At 25.8% G+C, this 20,071-nt stretch overlaps 1 protein-coding gene across 1 annotated transcript; it reads left to right on the top strand.

Annotated features, from left to right (window-relative positions):
• Positions 1-659: 659 nt before the first annotated feature.
• On the top strand, positions 660-6,829 carry LOC132925256 (uncharacterized). The gene is given in 12 exon segments (XM_060989663.1): positions 660-923; positions 1,209-1,392; positions 1,463-1,707; positions 1,861-2,107; positions 2,239-2,414; positions 2,506-2,547; positions 2,550-2,717; positions 2,917-2,959; positions 4,981-5,133; positions 5,947-6,099; positions 6,286-6,476; positions 6,704-6,829. Coding segments are annotated over 12 exon segments (1,992 nt in total).
• The last annotated feature ends 13,242 nt before the right edge of the window (positions 6,830-20,071 follow it).

The raw sequence follows: 20,071 nt of genomic DNA, 5'->3' as shown, positions 1-20,071 counted from the left end.
GAACTTGAAATCAAATGAAAATAAAAATAATTTCATAACGATTTTCTAAATCAAAACCGTAATCAAAAAATATGAAAACCGGTATTTAAAACCAAATAGAAAAATTAAAATAATTTCAAAACCAAAATAGGAACTGGAAATTTATAATCGTAATATAAAAGTCTACAAAATATGTTTCGATATTCATTGGCCGCTATTTTTGTCGAAACTATTAGGCATTAGCTTATCGCAAACGTTATAAAATTAAACAATTCATATTGTTAAATTCGGCTGTCTTCTGCTTATAAATTATATGTTCGCTCGTGGCCTAGTCTGCTGGTTTTTCCCAATGACCATCAACAGCCGTCATAATAATATAATATTATCCTCCTCGATCACTACCACACCAAGTATCGGAAATCGTTATCGGGTAATATCGGTGATTTTCGATTTCGGTGCTTATTATAAACTTTGTAATTTGTAGTCATTTGTCATTATACGGTTGTCGGTATTGTTATCTATTTGAGCCGTTGCTAATTTTCATGGTTAATTTATAAAGAAATCATTATATTATTAATATTCAATGCTCATGATTCTTTGTTTTATACTGTTACTTTGGTCTAAAATTTTATTTATAAGTTTTTTGCAACTGCTTACCGTTTTTTACTTGGTTTTGTACAATGGGAAGAAAACCTACAAATCCAGTTGGCAAATTATTTTTCACCTATAACATTGAAAAAGACGAATCGACATGTAATGTCAAAGGGTATTGTCGACCTGTTATGAAAGGTCAACATAGTCATAACCTTGAGACACACATAAAAACATCACATCCACAAGAATGGAATATTTTAGTAAAATCCAAACAAGATATTGAGAATGAAAAGATTGTAAATAAAAAAGAAAAACGTCGACTAGATGATACTGCGACATTTCCATCCAAGGTAAAACCAACTTAATTTTGTAATTGTTTAAAATACCTATTAAATACCTAGGTAGTACTAAAATAATTTTAATTTTAAATTTTCTACACATTTTGGAGCGATAAAAATGTATTTTTACCATATTCCAAGTACTGAAATATCTATATAGCATGTAGGCACATAAAAATAAATTAATAAATAATTCCAAATGTGAAAGTGAAAACCTATGTAGTTTTTTACAATGTTACATTTACTATAAATGTATTAAATATTTAAATTAATTCTAAAATATAAATTTATTTGTAGAAACATGGACCATTGGACAAGATCATAACTACAAGTAAGAAAAATCTATTTGTAAAAATGGATCGGGTAACTTTGTTAAAAGCTTGCACTGAAATTGTCACGGTAAATGGCCGTCCATTTACCATCTTCAACGATTCTGGTTTTCAGAAAATTTTAAAGCCTTTGACTGAAGCTATCGGCGAAAGTATGAAACTAATTTTAAATTAAATTGGGTATCGGATCAAGTTTTAAAAAATTTTTAATTAACATTTTAGACTTTACCATAAATTCGCATAACATAAAGACTCACATATTGTCTGCTTCAAATGAAATAGTTTCAAGTATAAAAACTTATGTAAAAAATCAGCTTGTCAGCTTAAAAATTGATTGTGTGAAGCGTCATTATTGTTCCATATTAGAGGTAAATATTCAGTATACGAAAGATGGAAAAATATGTTTGTCAACACTGGCCATGGTCGAAATGCATGAAAAGCATACTGCAGTAAATTTAAAAAAGATGGTAATACTCATTTAATATTTATTAGTTATTATTAAGTATAATACAAAAATAAATAATTACATAAATATATTTCTTATTAAAATTAATTTTATTAATACATTTTATAAGCCTGATAATAATTGCAATATTAATATATTATTCTCTACTTTTTAGCTTCTTGAAACACTTGAAAAATACAACATTAAAAAGGAACAATTGTATTCTATAACTTGTGACAATGCTGCAAACATGGTGAAATTGGCTAGAATTATGAACAATGAGACAGATCAGGTTCAAGACAGTAATGTAATGCCAATTGAAAATGACAATAACAGTGAACGCGATGATGACGATTTATGGCAGTATGACAATGAAGGAACACCACTTGCTACTGATGACATTGAAAATGAACTTTTCGGTCGTAAGTATTAATTTAAAAAAAAAAAATTATAAATGCATTAATAAATATATCATATATATGATTAACATATTCTATGATACATTTGTTGATATTATTGTTTTATAATTTGATTAAATATAAATGTTTTATAGTTGAAGCTGATGAAGGTGATGCAGATATAAATGAATTAGAAGACAGTGTTCTTAATGCCATAACTCCTGTAGCAATAACGTCGTGTGTGAGATGCGCTGTACATACATTGCAACTATGCATTCATGACGGTTTAAAGATTGCTTCTATTACAAATTGCATTTCTCGTGCTAGACAGGTAAATGATGATAATTTTTATAAAACCATTAAATAAAATAGTATATTTTAGAACATAAATAATTATTCTATTTATATAACTACAATAATAGGTAGTGAAAAAACTCAGAACACCAACATATTCAAGTTGGTTAGTAAGAATGAATTTAAAAAACTAGCTATGATCGACAATGAAACTAGATGGAATTCAATATACAACATGTTATACAGATTAATTGAATTAAAAATGTTTTGTAAGGCACATGATGAAACCAACCCCGACTTAAAACTTACAGATAATGAGTGGATATCTGTTCAAAGTATTGTAAGTTAAATATTTAATTTGTATGTAATAGTATATTGGTTTTTATAATTTACTTGAAGCTGCATTTTCTATTAATTAAAAAAAATATATTTTGACAACATTTATTGCCCCCATATATGAACAAAACTAAACACCAATTAAATTGATACAATTATATTTAAATTTAACTAAAATATACTTAAATTGTATTATATTTAAGGTTGATGCTTTATTACCAGTTAAAATAGCAACATTAGCCTTACGAAACATTAAATCAAATAATTTTAATGAATTACTAAATAATATAAAAGCTAATACTGAACCTAATGTCAGAAAACCAGCCTCAATCTTGGCCGATAATTTTAATGACTATTTTATAAATGTGGCAACGGATCTAGTAACACAACTGAATAACGATGCGAATGTAAATAATTTGTCTAACATCCATCGATCTAACAATACAATTATGTCAAATAATTCCCCCTTAAATAAATTTGAGCTGATAACACATGAAGATATACTACAAGCAACTTCTAAATTAAAAAATGGTGCATCACCTGGTATCAATAACATATCCTCTAATCTTCTAAAAAAATATATTACTTTTCTTGTTAAACCTCTCACTCATCTTTTTAACCTATGTTTAACCCAAAATAAAATTCCTGATATTTTTAAAGTAGCAATTATTACACCCATTTACAAGAAAGGTCTAACTTCTATCATTAGTAATTTTAGGCCAATATCTGTAATATCAAATGTAGCAAAACTATTTGAAAAAAATATAAAAGCAAGATTAGTACATTACTTAGAATCGAATAACCTACTATTTGAACACCAATATGGTTTAAGACCCGATAAAAGCACTGATCAAGCCATAGCTATTGTAACCAAAATGATCTATAGTACACTGGAAGAAGGAAAAAAATGCGCAACTATTTATCTTGACCTAACGAAAGCCTTCGATACTGTGGACCATGTAAAGCTTCTAAAAAAAATGCACGACATAGGCATTACTGGTTCGGTTCACTCACTATTCGAATCTTATTTGGAAAAAAGAAAACAGAGGGTTAAAATAAATGATAGCATCTCCTGTGAGCAAACTATTATATGTGGTGTTCCTCAGGGTACAACACTTTCTCCAGTACTCTTCAATATTCAGCTAAATGATATAAAACTTCTAAACTTAAATAGCAAAATTATTTGTTACGCTGACGATACGGTATTGATTTGTAATGGTTTAACCTGGGAAGAAGTTTTCGCTAATATTGAGGCAGATTTACTGTCTATTAAAATCTGGCTAAAGAAAAACAACTTATTTCTAAATTTAGATAAATCAGCCATACTACTTCACCCCCTATCTGAATGTACCCTACCTACCTTAAATGAACTAAAAATCCATGAATGTAAAACTTTATTATTAAATCACTGCCAGTGTAAATCTGTTCCCATTGTCAAAAATTACAAATACTTAGGTATCTAAATGTGTCATGATATGAAATGGAAAAATCAAATTATTAATACTTCCAATAAGTTAAGAAAGATGATTTTCATCATGAAATCACTACGTGAAATACTAGATTGTAAAGACATAAAACTTATATACTTAACTCTATTTGAACCTTTAATCACATATGGCATAATTGGTTGGGGTAGAGCCTATGATAATGTGCTATCACGACTTCAAAAATGCCAAAATACTATTATTAGAGTTGCTTGTAACAAAAAATGGAGATATCCTACAAAACAATTATATGAAGAATTTAATGTACTTAATATAAATAAACTATATATAAAAACCTGCACCATTTTCCTAAAAAAACATAACCTGTTATCCCCTGTAAATCACAAAGTCAACACTAGATATGCTACTAATAACTATTCGCTAAAATATCCAAAAAAAGCTGGATGTAGTAAAATATATGATTTTGTTGGGACACATATACATAATATAATGCCCAAAGAAGTGGCTAATATGTCACTTTCTATTTTCAAAAAATACATCACACATTGGCTTCACCATGAATACGATGCTACAATATTGAAGATTTAGGATTAATTTGTTTTCTTTTTTTTTCTTTTTTGTCTTCTTTTTATATATTACTTATACTACTGTTTTTCTGTTACTATTTTTAACTGTGTTTTTGAGTAGCTATTTAAGGAGAAAAGGATAAATGTAAATGTGTTGTATATAAGATAACTCCTAGGCCTCCACACGAGTTTTACTCAGTGAGGCCTAGTAATCTTTTACCGATATTAAAATAAAAAAAAAAAAAAAAAAAAAAAAAAAAGCAAGAGATAACTCTAGGAGATTTGTATGGTATATGGTGGAAATGTATTAATGGATTGAGATCTAATGGTACCATACTAGCAAAACAAATATTAAAGTCTATGAAAGAACGTCAAGAGCTGTTAATACAAAACAATGTTTATTTATCAGGTATGTTCTTAAGGAATTAAACAATTTAAAATGTTCATATCTTGCTTCAAAATTCAAATATTGAATATAAACCTTCTAGGTGCCCTATATAATGTTCTTAATCTTAAATGTGATAATAGGTCAATTCACATTTCACTCTAGTCTCTATTGTTAAAAATATCAAATATAATAATAAAGTTGATTATTGTTAACATAGAATTTGCTATACATTATAAATTTGTAGTACAGAGACAACATATGGAAATCATTGTCACTGCCAAAAAAATACCCTCTTACATTTAAGATAATAGTTAGGTTATTATTAAATTCAAAATTGTTATTCTTATCAAATTCATTCAAATTTTATATGGAATACCACAGATTCTGTGGGAATACTATGATACAAAGATAAAAAACAATATTCCTATTTTTTTTGTCTTAGCCAGCAGGTATAAAAAAAATTGCTAAAATAAATAATACATTTTTTAATCAAATTTAAAATTATATACCTAGCTTGCGACAAATTATTTTCAATGTATATTATATTATGTTGTCAGCATTTTAATTAAATGATACAAATTGGATCAAATCATAAAGAACAATTTTTCAATGTATAAAAATTACTTATTTAAGTAAAGGCAACTTTGGTAATTAAGTGAAGTTATTTTAATTAGGCAATATTATTTTTACCACTTCTAAATAAAATGTTTAAATTACTCTATTGGTTATTTAAATCACAAAATGACAAATAATGTTTTATTTTAATTTTAAACTAGTAATTTTAATTGATTGATTATATCGATTTTAATAAAAACAATTACTTTTAACTTTTAGCTATTTTTCTCGATCCTATATATCGATGCTTGCTTACTGAAGATGAAAAAAATAATGCTATTAATCATTTAATAAAGACTTGGAAGGTTTTGCTTAATTTAAATGAAGATGATATTGGCCAAGTGCATAATACTGTTGATAATACATCTTTAGGTAAAATATAAAAATAATTTGAAGCAATAAGCTTATTAATACTTCTCTAGATAACGTTACTCCTAATTTTGATAAGGATTTATTGATTAATGGTTAATTTTTCATTTTTAGTTGATTTAGATATAAATAATGTCAATAATTCTGGTATTGAAGAAGATGATGATTAGAAATAGTTCTAATCATCTCAATCATCTTATTTGTCCTTGAACAGTGAACCCAGTTCTTCCAACGATATATCAATTGCTTTACACAATTTTAATAAAGTTGAACGACTCCACTACAAAACCAATATACTAAGTTATTGGGAAGAACAAAAATATGATAAACCTGATCTTTACAAACTAGCTTGTGTTGTTCACGCTGTCCTAGCTACACAAGTTAGTAAATTTCGATTTTCATTTATATACTTGAGTGAGAAATGGTTTTTACCACTGGGGTCAGTGGAATATGTATGAAGAGATCATATATGTTCTCCAGTAAATTATTTTATTCATTTTTATCTGCATCATATATTATTACAAACAGTATTGTTATAAATGCAATTTAATATTTTATCGTTTTTTATATTCAATGTAATATATTTTTTGTTTGAATATTTTTACAGGTTAGTGTTGAGAGAAGCTTCTCGGGTTTGAAATTTATTTTATCAGATCTTAGATCATCATTGTCTTCAGAAGCTCTAGATGCTATAATGATAATTCGAAGCAACACTTTATTTAAAAATAAATAAACCAACTTAAAATTACCTAAAATATTATTCTCTGGTTGTATTGTTATAAATATATATAATAACATTTCTTATTTATCATTTAATAAATACAAAATACAAATATATTATGTTATGGATTTATGTTTTATTGTTTTGTTATATTGTAATGAATTGATTGTTAAAGGCTTATGTACTTTCACAAAAATTATTCACTGGCTATTTATTTGCCTATCTGTTTCTACAGTTTCTGCAACTAGAAATATATAAAATTAATAATATTTTAAATCATACTTAGGGATAAATTATTTATTATTTTATACTTACAGTCCTTTAATATAAGGTATAAGTACATACTATAATAATATACATAATATAGTACAATATGTAGAAATAACTAATAAGTGAATACCTACCTATTAAGTATTAACATTGATAATATGATGATTCAATTTTTTGACTTGATTAGCTTATTTTGAATTTTGTATTTTATCATTAATAATATTATCTATCAAGAATTTTAGTTAAACACTGCTGTGCAATATATTATTTTGATTTCATAGACAGTAAATTGTATGTCTATATTATCAGTAATATATCCAGAGGGAACTTCAGCAGCTTCAACCTTCCTACCATTGGCCATGTTAAGATATAAAACTATTAAGAATTTAATGCTTGAATCCTTATTGACATGATACACAATATTTTTGGAAACATTGCCAGTTTACGGCTTAATGCTGTCATGTCTGAAAGTTTTCAATATTAGGTTATAGGTATATGGGTACTAATGTACTGTATTATATAATTTACTGTAATTTCACACCCTAGGCTGTAATCCTTACAGCAGGGAGGTGATAGGTTGAAATATCCATTCAAAATATATGTATATTACATACACCAGTGATAACTAATGAAATTATAAATATTGATAACTATTTTATACCTAAAAAAAATTGTATAACATGCTAACGTAATAACACGTTTATAAATAAATAAATTTATTAAATAACCAAATATAAATATACTTAGTAGTAGGTACAATTATACGTAAAAGTAAAAACCGGAAAAGTTTATTTTATAAACAAAAAAACAGTATTTACACTCAAACGGAAATCGGAAAAAGTGTAAACCGTTTTATGCAACCAAAATTGAAAACGGAAAATCTGAAAACCGGTATTTATAACCCAAATGAAAACAGGAAAAAATGTAAACCGTTTTATGAAAACGAAATTGAAACTGGAAAACCTGAAAATCGATATTTAAAAGTGAAAAAGAAACAGATAAAATCAAAAACCTGAAACCAAAATCAAAACCGAAACCAAAATTTATCATTTCGGTTTCAAGCCCTGAATCTAATAATATTTATAATAATATCAGAGTTCAACAGTTGCTTCTATTCCGCACATCTCAACATCTTTCAATTCATGGATGTATTAAAAGAAATTCAAATTGCGAAGTACAGAAAAACTACAAAATATTAAATAAAAAAATAATGCAATAAATAAAAAAAAAGAAATGGACTATATAAAAAGATATTGTGATTCATGCTTATTATTATTATTGCTTACAAAAAAATTATAAAAATAAAAGCGGCAAAAAAATATAATTTTTAACCTGCATGTTATGTGGGCAATCCTAAGTTTGTATATAACGGGAAAGAAAACTGAAAATGCTTCGATCCGGGAACCAATTTGGACGTTTCGAAACCAATTCGAATATACAGCTTTCTACTATTCGCCCTAGACATACATTTATTTTATTATTGTTACAACAGATAATTATTTTATGTATAACTGAATTAGTCAATCATATAATTACATAATTATCATTCCTTTATATATAATTATTAATTATAAACAAAAAATACAGTCCACTTTAAAGCTCAAACAAAGGTATTACAGTTTTTTGGAACCTATCACTTCCAAATTCTGGGTTAATGAAACGGTAATATACATAAGAGGAGACTAGACAGTGATTTGCTTCCCGAAACAAAACCACGGTATAAAAAAATTAGCAATGACCAACGACTTTTGTATGAAATTGCAGTGTCACAAAGCTCAAGAATCGAATTTAAAAAATTTAATTACTTGCCGGATCATGTTGATTACAATTTGGTAATGGTTGTAAGTAAATAATGGATCAAACAAGGCACAGAAATTGAGGAGTTAGGTGGACATAATTTCACGATGGCCGACGAATACTTAAAAAAAGGGTACCTTACATTGTTTATTATACGTATGTTAACATTTTTAAAGTATTTAATTAGTTTTACTTTTCATCAGAGCAGTGCCGTGGTGGGGGGGGCTAGGGGGCAAGCGCTCCGGGCGCATGGTTTAAAGGGGCGCCAAAAAAATTGAAATGCATACAACATAATGATAAATAAATTAAGGGGGGGGGGGGGCGAATATTTTTAATTTTGCCCTGGACGCTTTTCATTCTAATTGTAAATGATTTCTGCATTATAAACATTGGAAAAACACGCAGGCAGCATTTGCTACTTGGGCCAATAGCTTATACAAATCACAGCTGTTGTCCCAACTGTGAGTTTGTATCAAAACCTAATGGGAAAATTCATGTGAAGGCAATAGCAAATATAGAACGAGGCCATGAAATCACTGTTGGATACAGCCAAGATTGTTTTGGTGATGGCGAAGACGCGAAGTCAAATGTTTGTGTAGCTTATGTGATACGGTTATTAATATTGTCGACGATAGTAAGTTCATTAGTAATTAATATATATCTATTGTTATGATTTATTTACTTACTCTGTTTATCCTTAGTCTGCAAGTGGCTATAGATTATGGAGAAAATGCTGGTAAGAATTATTTTTCTTATTTTAGCATAGGCAAATTAATTGTTATTAATTTTGTTTAATCTCCTTAAAAATAATATAATTCTATTTTTATCATAATTAAACATTAATTTTAGAATTCTTTTATCATTATCAATATATTGCTAATTATTTAGCTTTGTACAATTTGTGGTTATCATATATTTTTTTAAATGGTTCGTCGTTGTGTTATTTGTTATACGTAGTAACTCAACCACAAATACAGAATTAAGTTTTCACTTGTTAGTATTGGGAAACTAATATTCTTATTTATAAATTAATCGTATAAAAACCATGTAAAATGTATTTAGGTTTCCTAAAGATCCAGAAAGAAGAAAAAGTTGGGTAGATGCATTACAATTAAAAACTATTGTTAAAGACTGGCACCTCATATAGAGTTTACATTTTAGACCCAGGGCCGGATTTAGGACTAGGCTACTTAGGCTATAGCCTAGGGGCGCCACGACTTGGGGGAGGGGCGCTAAGCCGTGGATAGTGATTTTTTTTTTTTTGTAGATACTATATAATATAAATACTATCTGTAAATTTAATTTACCATCTACGAGAATTTATATTGTTGAACTAAAATATTAGTAATGAATAATGTTAATTATTATAAATTAGTTCGCCGTTGTAAATATATATTATGTTACGAGCAATGCGGAATACCGAGCAATGTAAATCACGAAATTTTTAACCAACTAATATTATTTTTTATTATTACTATAAATTATAATTATTACCTATTTATAGTGTTGATTTTTTTTAATAACAACGATTATTAATTTTATTGTATCATAATATTACTAATATTTTGACAGTATAACAAAACAAATTAATAAGTATGTACATCATTTTATTTTTATAAACGACACTATATACTTCATTACTTTGTACATGTTTTAAAAATGGAACACAAATTTTACGAACATTTGAACAAAGTTATCGAAACGAAAAAGACTAACTGTATTTTTATTAGTAAATCTAAATACTATGAAATAATTAATTATTTAAAACAATTGAAGATAGAGAAGAAAACCAATTCAAAATTAATGAAAAAATATAACAGTACTAGGAGACGAAAAATTAATTATGCCAGTAGGTAACTGCAGAAGGTAATTGTGTACAATTATATGCTTATAATGAAGAGTTATTTAAAATTTTACATAAAAAACATTTATCTATTGGGCACGGTGGTGGAAATCGTATGGAATATGAAATAAATATAAAATTTAAAAATATAACTAGAGAAACAATAATGTCATATTTAAATTTTTGCGAGTCATTATGTGAAAGAAAAGTAAATACAGTAAAAAAAAGAATTGGTGGTTAAACCAATTATTTCTTTGGAACTATTTTTTCTATAATTTTGAATTGGTTTTCTTCTCTTGTTTCAATTGTTTTAAATAATTAATTATTTCATAATATTTAAATTTACTAATAAAAGTACTGTTGTCTGTTAGTCTTTTTCGTTTCGATAACTTTGTTCAAATGTTCGTAAAATTTGGATTCCATTTTTAAAACATGTACAAAGTAACAAAGTATATACTATATAGTGTCGTTTACAGTACAACAACTCGACTGGTTAGTCGAAAATATCAATTATTGTTCATTCGTATTGTTGACTGAAAAATTTTAATTTAATCCATTATACATTTTTGTATAACCATAAAATTGGTAAATCAATAAGGAGGGGGACTCTCAGCTCTTATTGAATAAATGATGTTCCAAGGAGTAAGGGCGTTTGGTTTTATTAGCCTAGGGATGCCTTTTAAGTAAATCCGGCCCTGTTTACACCAGACAGCAATGAAAGAAAAATATTAAAACAATATGCAATACCATTATGGTAATTATTTTACCAATAATATGTATCCAAATGAAATATTAATTTCTTAATTTTATTCTGGTCGTAGTTATGAAGTTGATATTCATATTCCATTTATTTTTTCATAGTTTGACTGAAGTTGACAGTGACAATACTATGACACTCATTTCCCATATAGATTTGTTACCTGTTGACACTTTACCAGATGCATTAAACAAGTATTAGTAGTGACACTTTTCTTTAAATCTGCTATTATAAGTAGTATATAAAATAAAATAAAATAAATTAAATTGACTTTTTAATTTTTATAGTTTGGTTGAAATAGATCGTAGTGGCCAATCAATTCTTATTGATTCTATACCAGTTTCCTTAGACAAGTAAAATATTATCATGTCTTAAATTAATTTCAAAATTAAAAAAACAACACTAATTTTAATTATTATTTTTATAACTAATTTTATTAGCTCTACAGAAACAGTAATACCTTTTCACATTTCTAATATATCACCAATACGCGTACATTCAATGATAAATAAAAGGTACTATAAACATTATAGTTTTATATGAATTATTCATTTTTTTAATGTATGTATTAATATTTTATTATCAACAATATTTTTATCTACGTCATTTATAATATTATTTTAGGTCTTTTGAAACTGCTGGCACTTCAAGTCCATTACCATCTTCAAGAAAAAGATTTCTATGCTTTAGTAAAATTGGTGATTTGGATGAAGATGATTTTTCAACAACAAGACGCAGAAAAAGAAATTTATCTGTTATTAAAAATTCTGTTAAGAACCTAAGACGCAAGAATAAACTTTTAAAACAAAAAAATGGACGCTTAGAGAAAAAAGTCAGTTCACTTATGGATATTGTTAAAGATCTTAAGAATAAATACATGATTTCAGAAAATGCAGCTTTTTATTTAGAGGTACGTTGTATGTTGGGCAATTCAAATATTTTGAATTATATAAAATTGCTATTTTATGTGTTAATTATTTTAAATGCTTTATGTTTTGTGTTCATAACTGATGGTGTAAAACCGGGAAATCTCTAATTTTTTCAAAATGCATGTTCTTTATCAACACATTCGGGTCAAATGTCCTCTTTAATACAGTATACTTCTATAGTTATATTATTGTTTTGTGTATTACTGTATTATTATGTTATGTTTAATATAATTTGTGTTTTGTTTTTAAACAAATGTATTTTTTATTATTATATGCTATAGGCTATAGGTTCTGATATATTGGAGAGTATTGTAAAAGAAGCTATGACAGGAAATAACGTTCTTCTCCTAAAGTAATTCGTGAATTTGCTGTTACATTGCAGTATTATTCACCTCGTACCTATTCATATGTACGCAAGTCCTTTTTTAATATTTTACCTCACTGAAGAACAGGGGTCGCCAACCAATCGACTGGTTGATCTTTCTAGAAATACAGGTCGATCGTTATAAAAATTAATTTTACCATTATCGTTCGATCGCGTAACAAATAATCGGATAATGTTAATTGCTATATTGTATTCTAGGAATTTACCATTGCCGGTATATAAAATGGCTTGAAGATTTTGCATTTTTAGTTGATATTACTGAAAAAAAATAATTTCTTAAATTTAGGGTTACAAGGAAAAGAAAAACAAATTATTAATATATCAGATGTTCAAGCGTTTTCTAGTAAATAAGCATTTGGAAAAATAAAATGAAAAATGGTGATTACCAGCATTTCCCTATGCTTCAAGAATCATAGACAAATAATAATGCCTAGAACATTAAGCAGGTGGTATACAGTGATAGATGGTAAGCCAGGGTTTACATTTGAAGCGTTTGAAACTTTGAAACAGAAAGTGGTAAATGATAAACATGTTTGCTGCAATCTGACTATAGATGAAATGTGTGTAAAAGGGCTCCTAGAAAGCGACACCCATTAAAATGTGTATGGCCATGTAAACATGGGTACAAATATTGTTTATGACTGATGAAATTCCAATATATGATTAAAATAATAAGAAATACTTTTGGGGATAAAAATTTTTAAAAAATGGCGAAAGAAAATTTATAGAATGGAAATATAATGAAAAATTGTATAAGATAGAACTAAATGAAGGTTTGAAATTAGCAACAAAATGAACATCTAGGCATGTGTATTACAAGAACGAAAAGATGAATGTAAGATTGGCTGCTCAGGTTTTAAGCAATAGTGTTGGTGATGCTCTACTTTACTTAAAAAATGAAGATGCGGAATTTAATGGGTGTGAAACGACAGCTCAATTTTGTCACATGATAAATAATGCATTTGATATTATGAATAGTATAAAATGGTACTAAAAAAAACCTTATAATAATGCTATTTCCAGTAAAACATTTTTATTATTATTTTTTTTTTTATATCAGAAATGATTACTAGCCCTAACTGCAGGGCCGGATTTAGGACTAGGGTACCTAGGCTATAGCCTAGGGGCGCAACGACTTGGGGGGCGCTAAGCCGTGGATGGTGAAATTTTTTTTTTTTGTAGATACTATAATATAAATACTATCTGCAAATTTAATTTACGAGAATTTATATAGTTGAACTTAAATATTAGTAATGAATAATGTTAATTATTATAAATTAGTTCGCCGTTGTAAATATATATTTTATGTTTTGAGCAATGCGGAATACCGAGCAATGTAAATCACGAAATTTTTAACCAACTAATATTATTTTTTATTATTACTATAAATTATAATTATTACCTATTTATAGTGTTGATTTTTTTTAATAACAACGATTATTAATTTTATTGTATCATAATATTACTAATATTTTGACAGTATAACAAAACAAATTAATAAGTATGTACATCATTTTATTTTTATAAACGACACTATATACTTCATTACTTTGTACATGTTTTAAAAATGGAACACAAATTTTACGAACATTTGAACAAAGTTATCGAAACGAAAAAGACTAACTGTATTTTTATTAGTAAATCTAAATACTATGAAATAATTAATTATTTAAAACAATTGAAGATAGAGAAGAAAACCAATTCAAAATTAATGAAAAAATATAACAGTACTAGGAGACGAAAAATTAATTATGCCAGTAGGTAACTGCAGAAGGTAATTGTGTACAATTATATGCTTATAATGAAGAGTTATTTAAAATTTTACATAAAAAACATTTATCTATTGGGCACGGTGGTGGAAATCGTATGGAATATGAAATAAATATAAAATTTAAAAATATAACTAGAGAAACAATAATGTCATATTTAAATTTTTGCGAGTCATTATGTGAAAGAAAAGTAAATACAGTAAAAAAAAGAATTGGTGGTTAAACCAATTATTTCTTTGGAACTATTTTTTCTATAATTTTGAATTGGTTTTCTTCTCTTGTTTCAATTGTTTTAAATAATTAATTATTTCATAATATTTAAATTTACTAATAAAAGTACTGTTGTCTGTTAGTCTTTTTCGTTTCGATAACTTTGTTCAAATGTTCGTAAAATTTGGATTCCATTTTTAAAACATGTACAAAGTAACAAAGTTTATACTATATAGTGTCGTTTACAGTACAACAACTCGACTGGTTAGTCGAAAATATCAATTATTGTTCATTCGTATTGTTGACTGAAAAATTTTAATTTAATCATTATACATTTTTGTATAACCATAAAATTGGTAAATTAATAAGGAGGGGGACTCTCAACTCTTATTGAATAAATGATGTTCCAAGGAATAGGGGCGTTTGTTTTTTTATTAGCCTAGGGGCGCCTTTTAAGTAAATTCGGCCCTGCCTAACTGAATTTAAACTCGTGTGGAGGCTTAGGAGTTATCTTATGTAGAAAATTTATCTTTTTCTTCTTAAATACCTACTCAAATACACAATAAAAAAATCAATAACAGAAATACAATAATATAAGTTTGAACAGCAATAAACAAGTTATGTGTAAAAAAAAGCAAACAATGGTAGTGTAAAACAAATTAATCGTGATACTTCAATATTGTAGCATCATATTCATGGTGAAGCCAATGGGTAATGTATTTTTTGAAAATAGAAAGAGATATATTAGCCACTTCTTTGGGCATTATATTATGTGTCTGTGTCCCAACAAAATCATACATTTTACGACAACCAGCTTTTTTGGGAAATTTTAGTGAATAGTTATTAGTAGCATATCTAGTGTTAACTTTGTGATTTACAGATGATAACAGGTTTTTATATATAGTTTATTTACATTAAGTACATTAAATTCTTCATATAATTTCAAGTTTCCCACCAAAATATTTGGTCATTTAAAGGAAAAGTAAACCACCATAAACAATAAGTATTAAGTATTATTGGATCAGTATTTTTTTTAAATTGTTTTGTTTTAGCTAATATATACTAAATATATGACAGTTGTTCGGTTAAACTTGACCAAATAAATAATGAATTGGAAATAACACGGGGCCCTAGGGTAAAAATATTTAGCCAATGATAAAAAAATAAAATCAGCAAGTCGCCAACTGCGTCGTGTTTTGATAGATATTAAGACATTTCTCTTGCGTTCTTCTTACAGCATTGCAACATATGATGAACAAATGCGTGTGTTGGCATTAAATGAAGTAAGAGAAGATGCACTACAAGAAGAACAACCCAACATAATAGGTAAATATATAGTAAATTCAAAATTCGAGAGTAGTTATTTTCAATGTTTTGTATAAATTAGTAATTATTATTTTATTTTAGATGACTTGGTTGAAGATTAAATGGAGGAAGAGCCTCGTAATAATTTTGGTGAGAAAATAAAAATATTTATTGTTTGCCATTATTAATTTAATGATTTTATTTAGATTTACTTCAAAGATCAAATGCAGAGAGTAATCAAACAGCAGTAGTAGCAGAACTAGATGGTAAAACTAATATTGTTCATAATTATTAATTTGATTAAATTGAATGAAATTTTAAAAATTACAGTTAACATAAATGATTTTAAATACTCTATATTCTGTAAGTATTTTTTTATTTATGTTTTGTATTAATTTGTTATTATTATTTTATTTTAGATGACCTGTTTGAAGATGAAAGGGAGGAAGAGCCTCGTAATAATTTTGGTGAGAAAATAAAATTATTTATTGTTTGCCATTATTAATTTAATGATTTTATTTAGATTTACTTCAAAGATCAAATGCAGAGAGTAATCAAACAGCAGTAGTAGCAGAACTAGATGGTAAAACTAATATTGTTCATAATTATTAATTTGATTAAATTGAATGAAATTTTAAAAATTACAGTTAACATAAATGATTTTAAATACTCTATATTCAGTAAGTATTTTTTATCAATTTAAAATGAAAATTTGGTAAAGCATGATTAATGGTTATGTTAATATTTTTTTATTTATGTTTTGTATTAATTTGTTATTATTATTTTATTTTAGATGACCTGGTTGAAGATAAAAGGGAAGAAGAGCCTCGTAATAATTTTGGTGAGAAAATAAAATTATTTATTGTTTGCCATTATTAATTTAATGATTTTATTTAGATTTACTTCAAAGATCAAATGCAGAGAGTAATCAAACAGCAGTAGTAGCAGAACTAGATGGTAAAACTAATATTGTTCATAATTATTAATTTGATTAAATTGAATGAAATTTTAAAAATTACAGTTAACATAAATGATTTTAAATACTCTATATTCAGTAAGTATTTTTTATCAATTTAAAATGAAAATTTGGTAAAGCATGATTAATGGTTATGTTAATATTTTTTTATTTATGTTTTGTATTAATTTGTTATTATTATTTTATTTTAGATGACCTGGTTGAAGATAAAAGGGAAGAAGAGCCTCGTAATAATTTTGGTGAGAAAATAAAATTATTTATTGTTTGCCATTATTAATTTAATGATTTTATTTAGATTTACTTCAAAGATCAAATGCAGAGAGTAATCAAACAGCAGTAGTAGCAGAACTAGATGGTAAAACTAATATTGTTCATAATTATTAATTTGATTAAATTGAATGAAATTTTAAAAATTACAGTTAACATAAATGATTTTAAATACTCTATATTCAGTAAGTATTTTTTATCAATTTAAAATGAAAATTTGGTAAAGCATGATTAATGGTTATGTTAATATTTTTTTATTTATGTTTTGTATTAATTTGTTATTATTATTTTATTTTAGATGACCTGGTTGAAGATAAAAGGGAAGAAGAGCCTCGTAATAATTTTGGTGAGAAAATAAAATTATTTATTGTTTGCCATTATTAATTTAATGATTTTATTTAGATTTACTTCAAAGATCAAATGCAGAGAGTAATCAAACAGCAGTAGTAGCAGAACTAGATGGTAAAACTAATATTGTTCATAATTATTAATTTGATTAAATTGAATGAAATTTTAAAAATTACAGTTAACATAAATGATTTTAAATACTCTATATTCAGTAAGTATTTTTTATCAATTTAAAATGAAAATTTGGTAAAGCATGATTAATGGTTATGTTAATATTTTTTTATTTATGTTTTGTATTAATTTGTTATTATTATTTTATTTTAGATGACCTGGTTGAAGATAAAAGGGAAGAAGAGCCTCGTAATAATTTTGGTGAGAAAATAAAATTATTTATTGTTTGCCATTATTAATTTAATGATTTTATTTAGAGTTACTTCAAAGATCAAATGCAGAGAGTAATCAAACAGCAGTAGTAGCAGAACTAGATGGTAAAACTAATATTGTTCATAATTATTAATTTGATTAAATTGAATGAAATTTTAAAAATTACAGTTAACATAAATGATTTTAAATACTCTATATTCTGTAAGTATTTTTTTATTTATGTTTTGTATTAATTTGTTATTATTATTTTATTTTAGATGACCTGGTTGAAGATAAAAGGGAAGAAGAGCCTCGTAATAATTTTGGTGAGAAAATAAAATTATTTATTGTTTGCCATTATTAATTTAATGATTTTATTTAGATTTACTTCAAAGATCAAATGCAGAGAGTAATCAAACAGCAGTAGTAGCAGAACTAGATGGTAAAACTAATATTGTTCATAATTATTAATTTGATTAAAGTGAATGAAATTTTAAAAATTACAGTTAACATAAATGATTTTAAATACTCTATATTCTGTAAGTATTTTTTTATTTATGTTTTGTATTAATTTGTTATTATTATTTTATTTTAGATGACCTGGTTGAAGATAAAAGGGAAGAAGAGCCTCGTAATAATTTTGGTGAGAAAATAAAATTATTTATTGTTTGCCATTATTAATTTAATGATTTTATTTAGATTTACTTCAAAGATCAAATGCAGAGAGTAATCAAACAGCAGTAGTAGCAGAACTAGATGGTAAAACTAATATTGTTCATAATTATTAATTTGATTAAATTGAATGAAATTTTAAAAATTACAGTTAACATAAATGATTTTAAATACTCTATATTCAGTAAGTATTTTTTATCAATTTAAAATGAAAATTTGGTAAAGCATGATTAATGGTTATGTTAATATTTTTTTATTTATGTTTTGTATTAATTTGTTATTATTATTTTATTTTAGATGACCTGGTTGAAGATAAAAGGGAAGAAGAGCCTCGTAATAATTTTGGTGAGAAAATAAAATTATTTATTGTTTGCCATTATTAATTTAATGATTTTATTTAGATTTACTTCAAAGATCAAATGCAGAGAGTAATCAAACAGCAGTAGTAGCAGAACTAGATGGTAAAACTAATATTGTTCATAATTATTAATTTGATTAAATTGAATGAAATTTTAAAAATTACAGTTAACATAAATGATTTTAAATACTCTATATTCAGTAAGTATTTTTTATCAATTTAAAATGAAAATTTGGTAAAGCATGATTAATGGTTATGTTAATATTTTTTTATTTATGTTTTGTATTAATTTGTTATTATTATTTTATTTTAGATGACCTGGTTGAAGATAAAAGGGAAGAAGAGCCTCGTAATAATTTTGGTGAGAAAATAAAATTATTTATTGTTTGCCATTATTAATTTAATGATTTTATTTAGATTTACTTCAAAGATCAAATGCAGAGAGTAATCAAACAGCAGTAGTAGCAGAACTAGATGGTAAAACTAATATTGTTCATAATTATTAATTTGATTAAATTGAATGAAATTTTAAAAATTACAGTTAACATAAATGATTTTAAATACTCTATATTCAGTAAGTATTTTTTATCAATTTAAAATGAAAATTTGGTAAAGCATGATTAATGGTTATGTTAATATTTTTTTATTTATGTTTTGTATTAATTTGTTATTATTATTTTATTTTAGATGACCTGGTTGAAGATAAAAGGGAAGAAGAGCCTCGTAATAATTTTGGTGAGAAAATAAAATTATTTATTGTTTGCCATTATTAATTTAATGATTTTATTTAGAGTTACTTCAAAGATCAAATGCAGAGAGTAATCAAACAGCAGTAGTAGCAGAACTAGATGGTAAAACTAATATTGTTCATAATTATTAATTTGATTAAATTGAATGAAATTTTAAAAATTACAGTTAACATAAATGATTTTAAATACTCTATATTCTGTAAGTATTTTTTTATTTATGTTTTGTATTAATTTGTTATTATTATTTTATTTTAGA

This window comes from Rhopalosiphum padi, chromosome 3 (assembly GCF_020882245.1).
Source record: "Rhopalosiphum padi isolate XX-2018 chromosome 3, ASM2088224v1, whole genome shotgun sequence".
Lineage (NCBI taxonomy): Eukaryota > Metazoa > Arthropoda > Insecta > Hemiptera > Aphididae > Rhopalosiphum > Rhopalosiphum padi.
The sequence above is the reverse complement of the archived record's forward strand: the minus strand, read 5'-3'. Positions and strand labels throughout refer to the sequence as shown.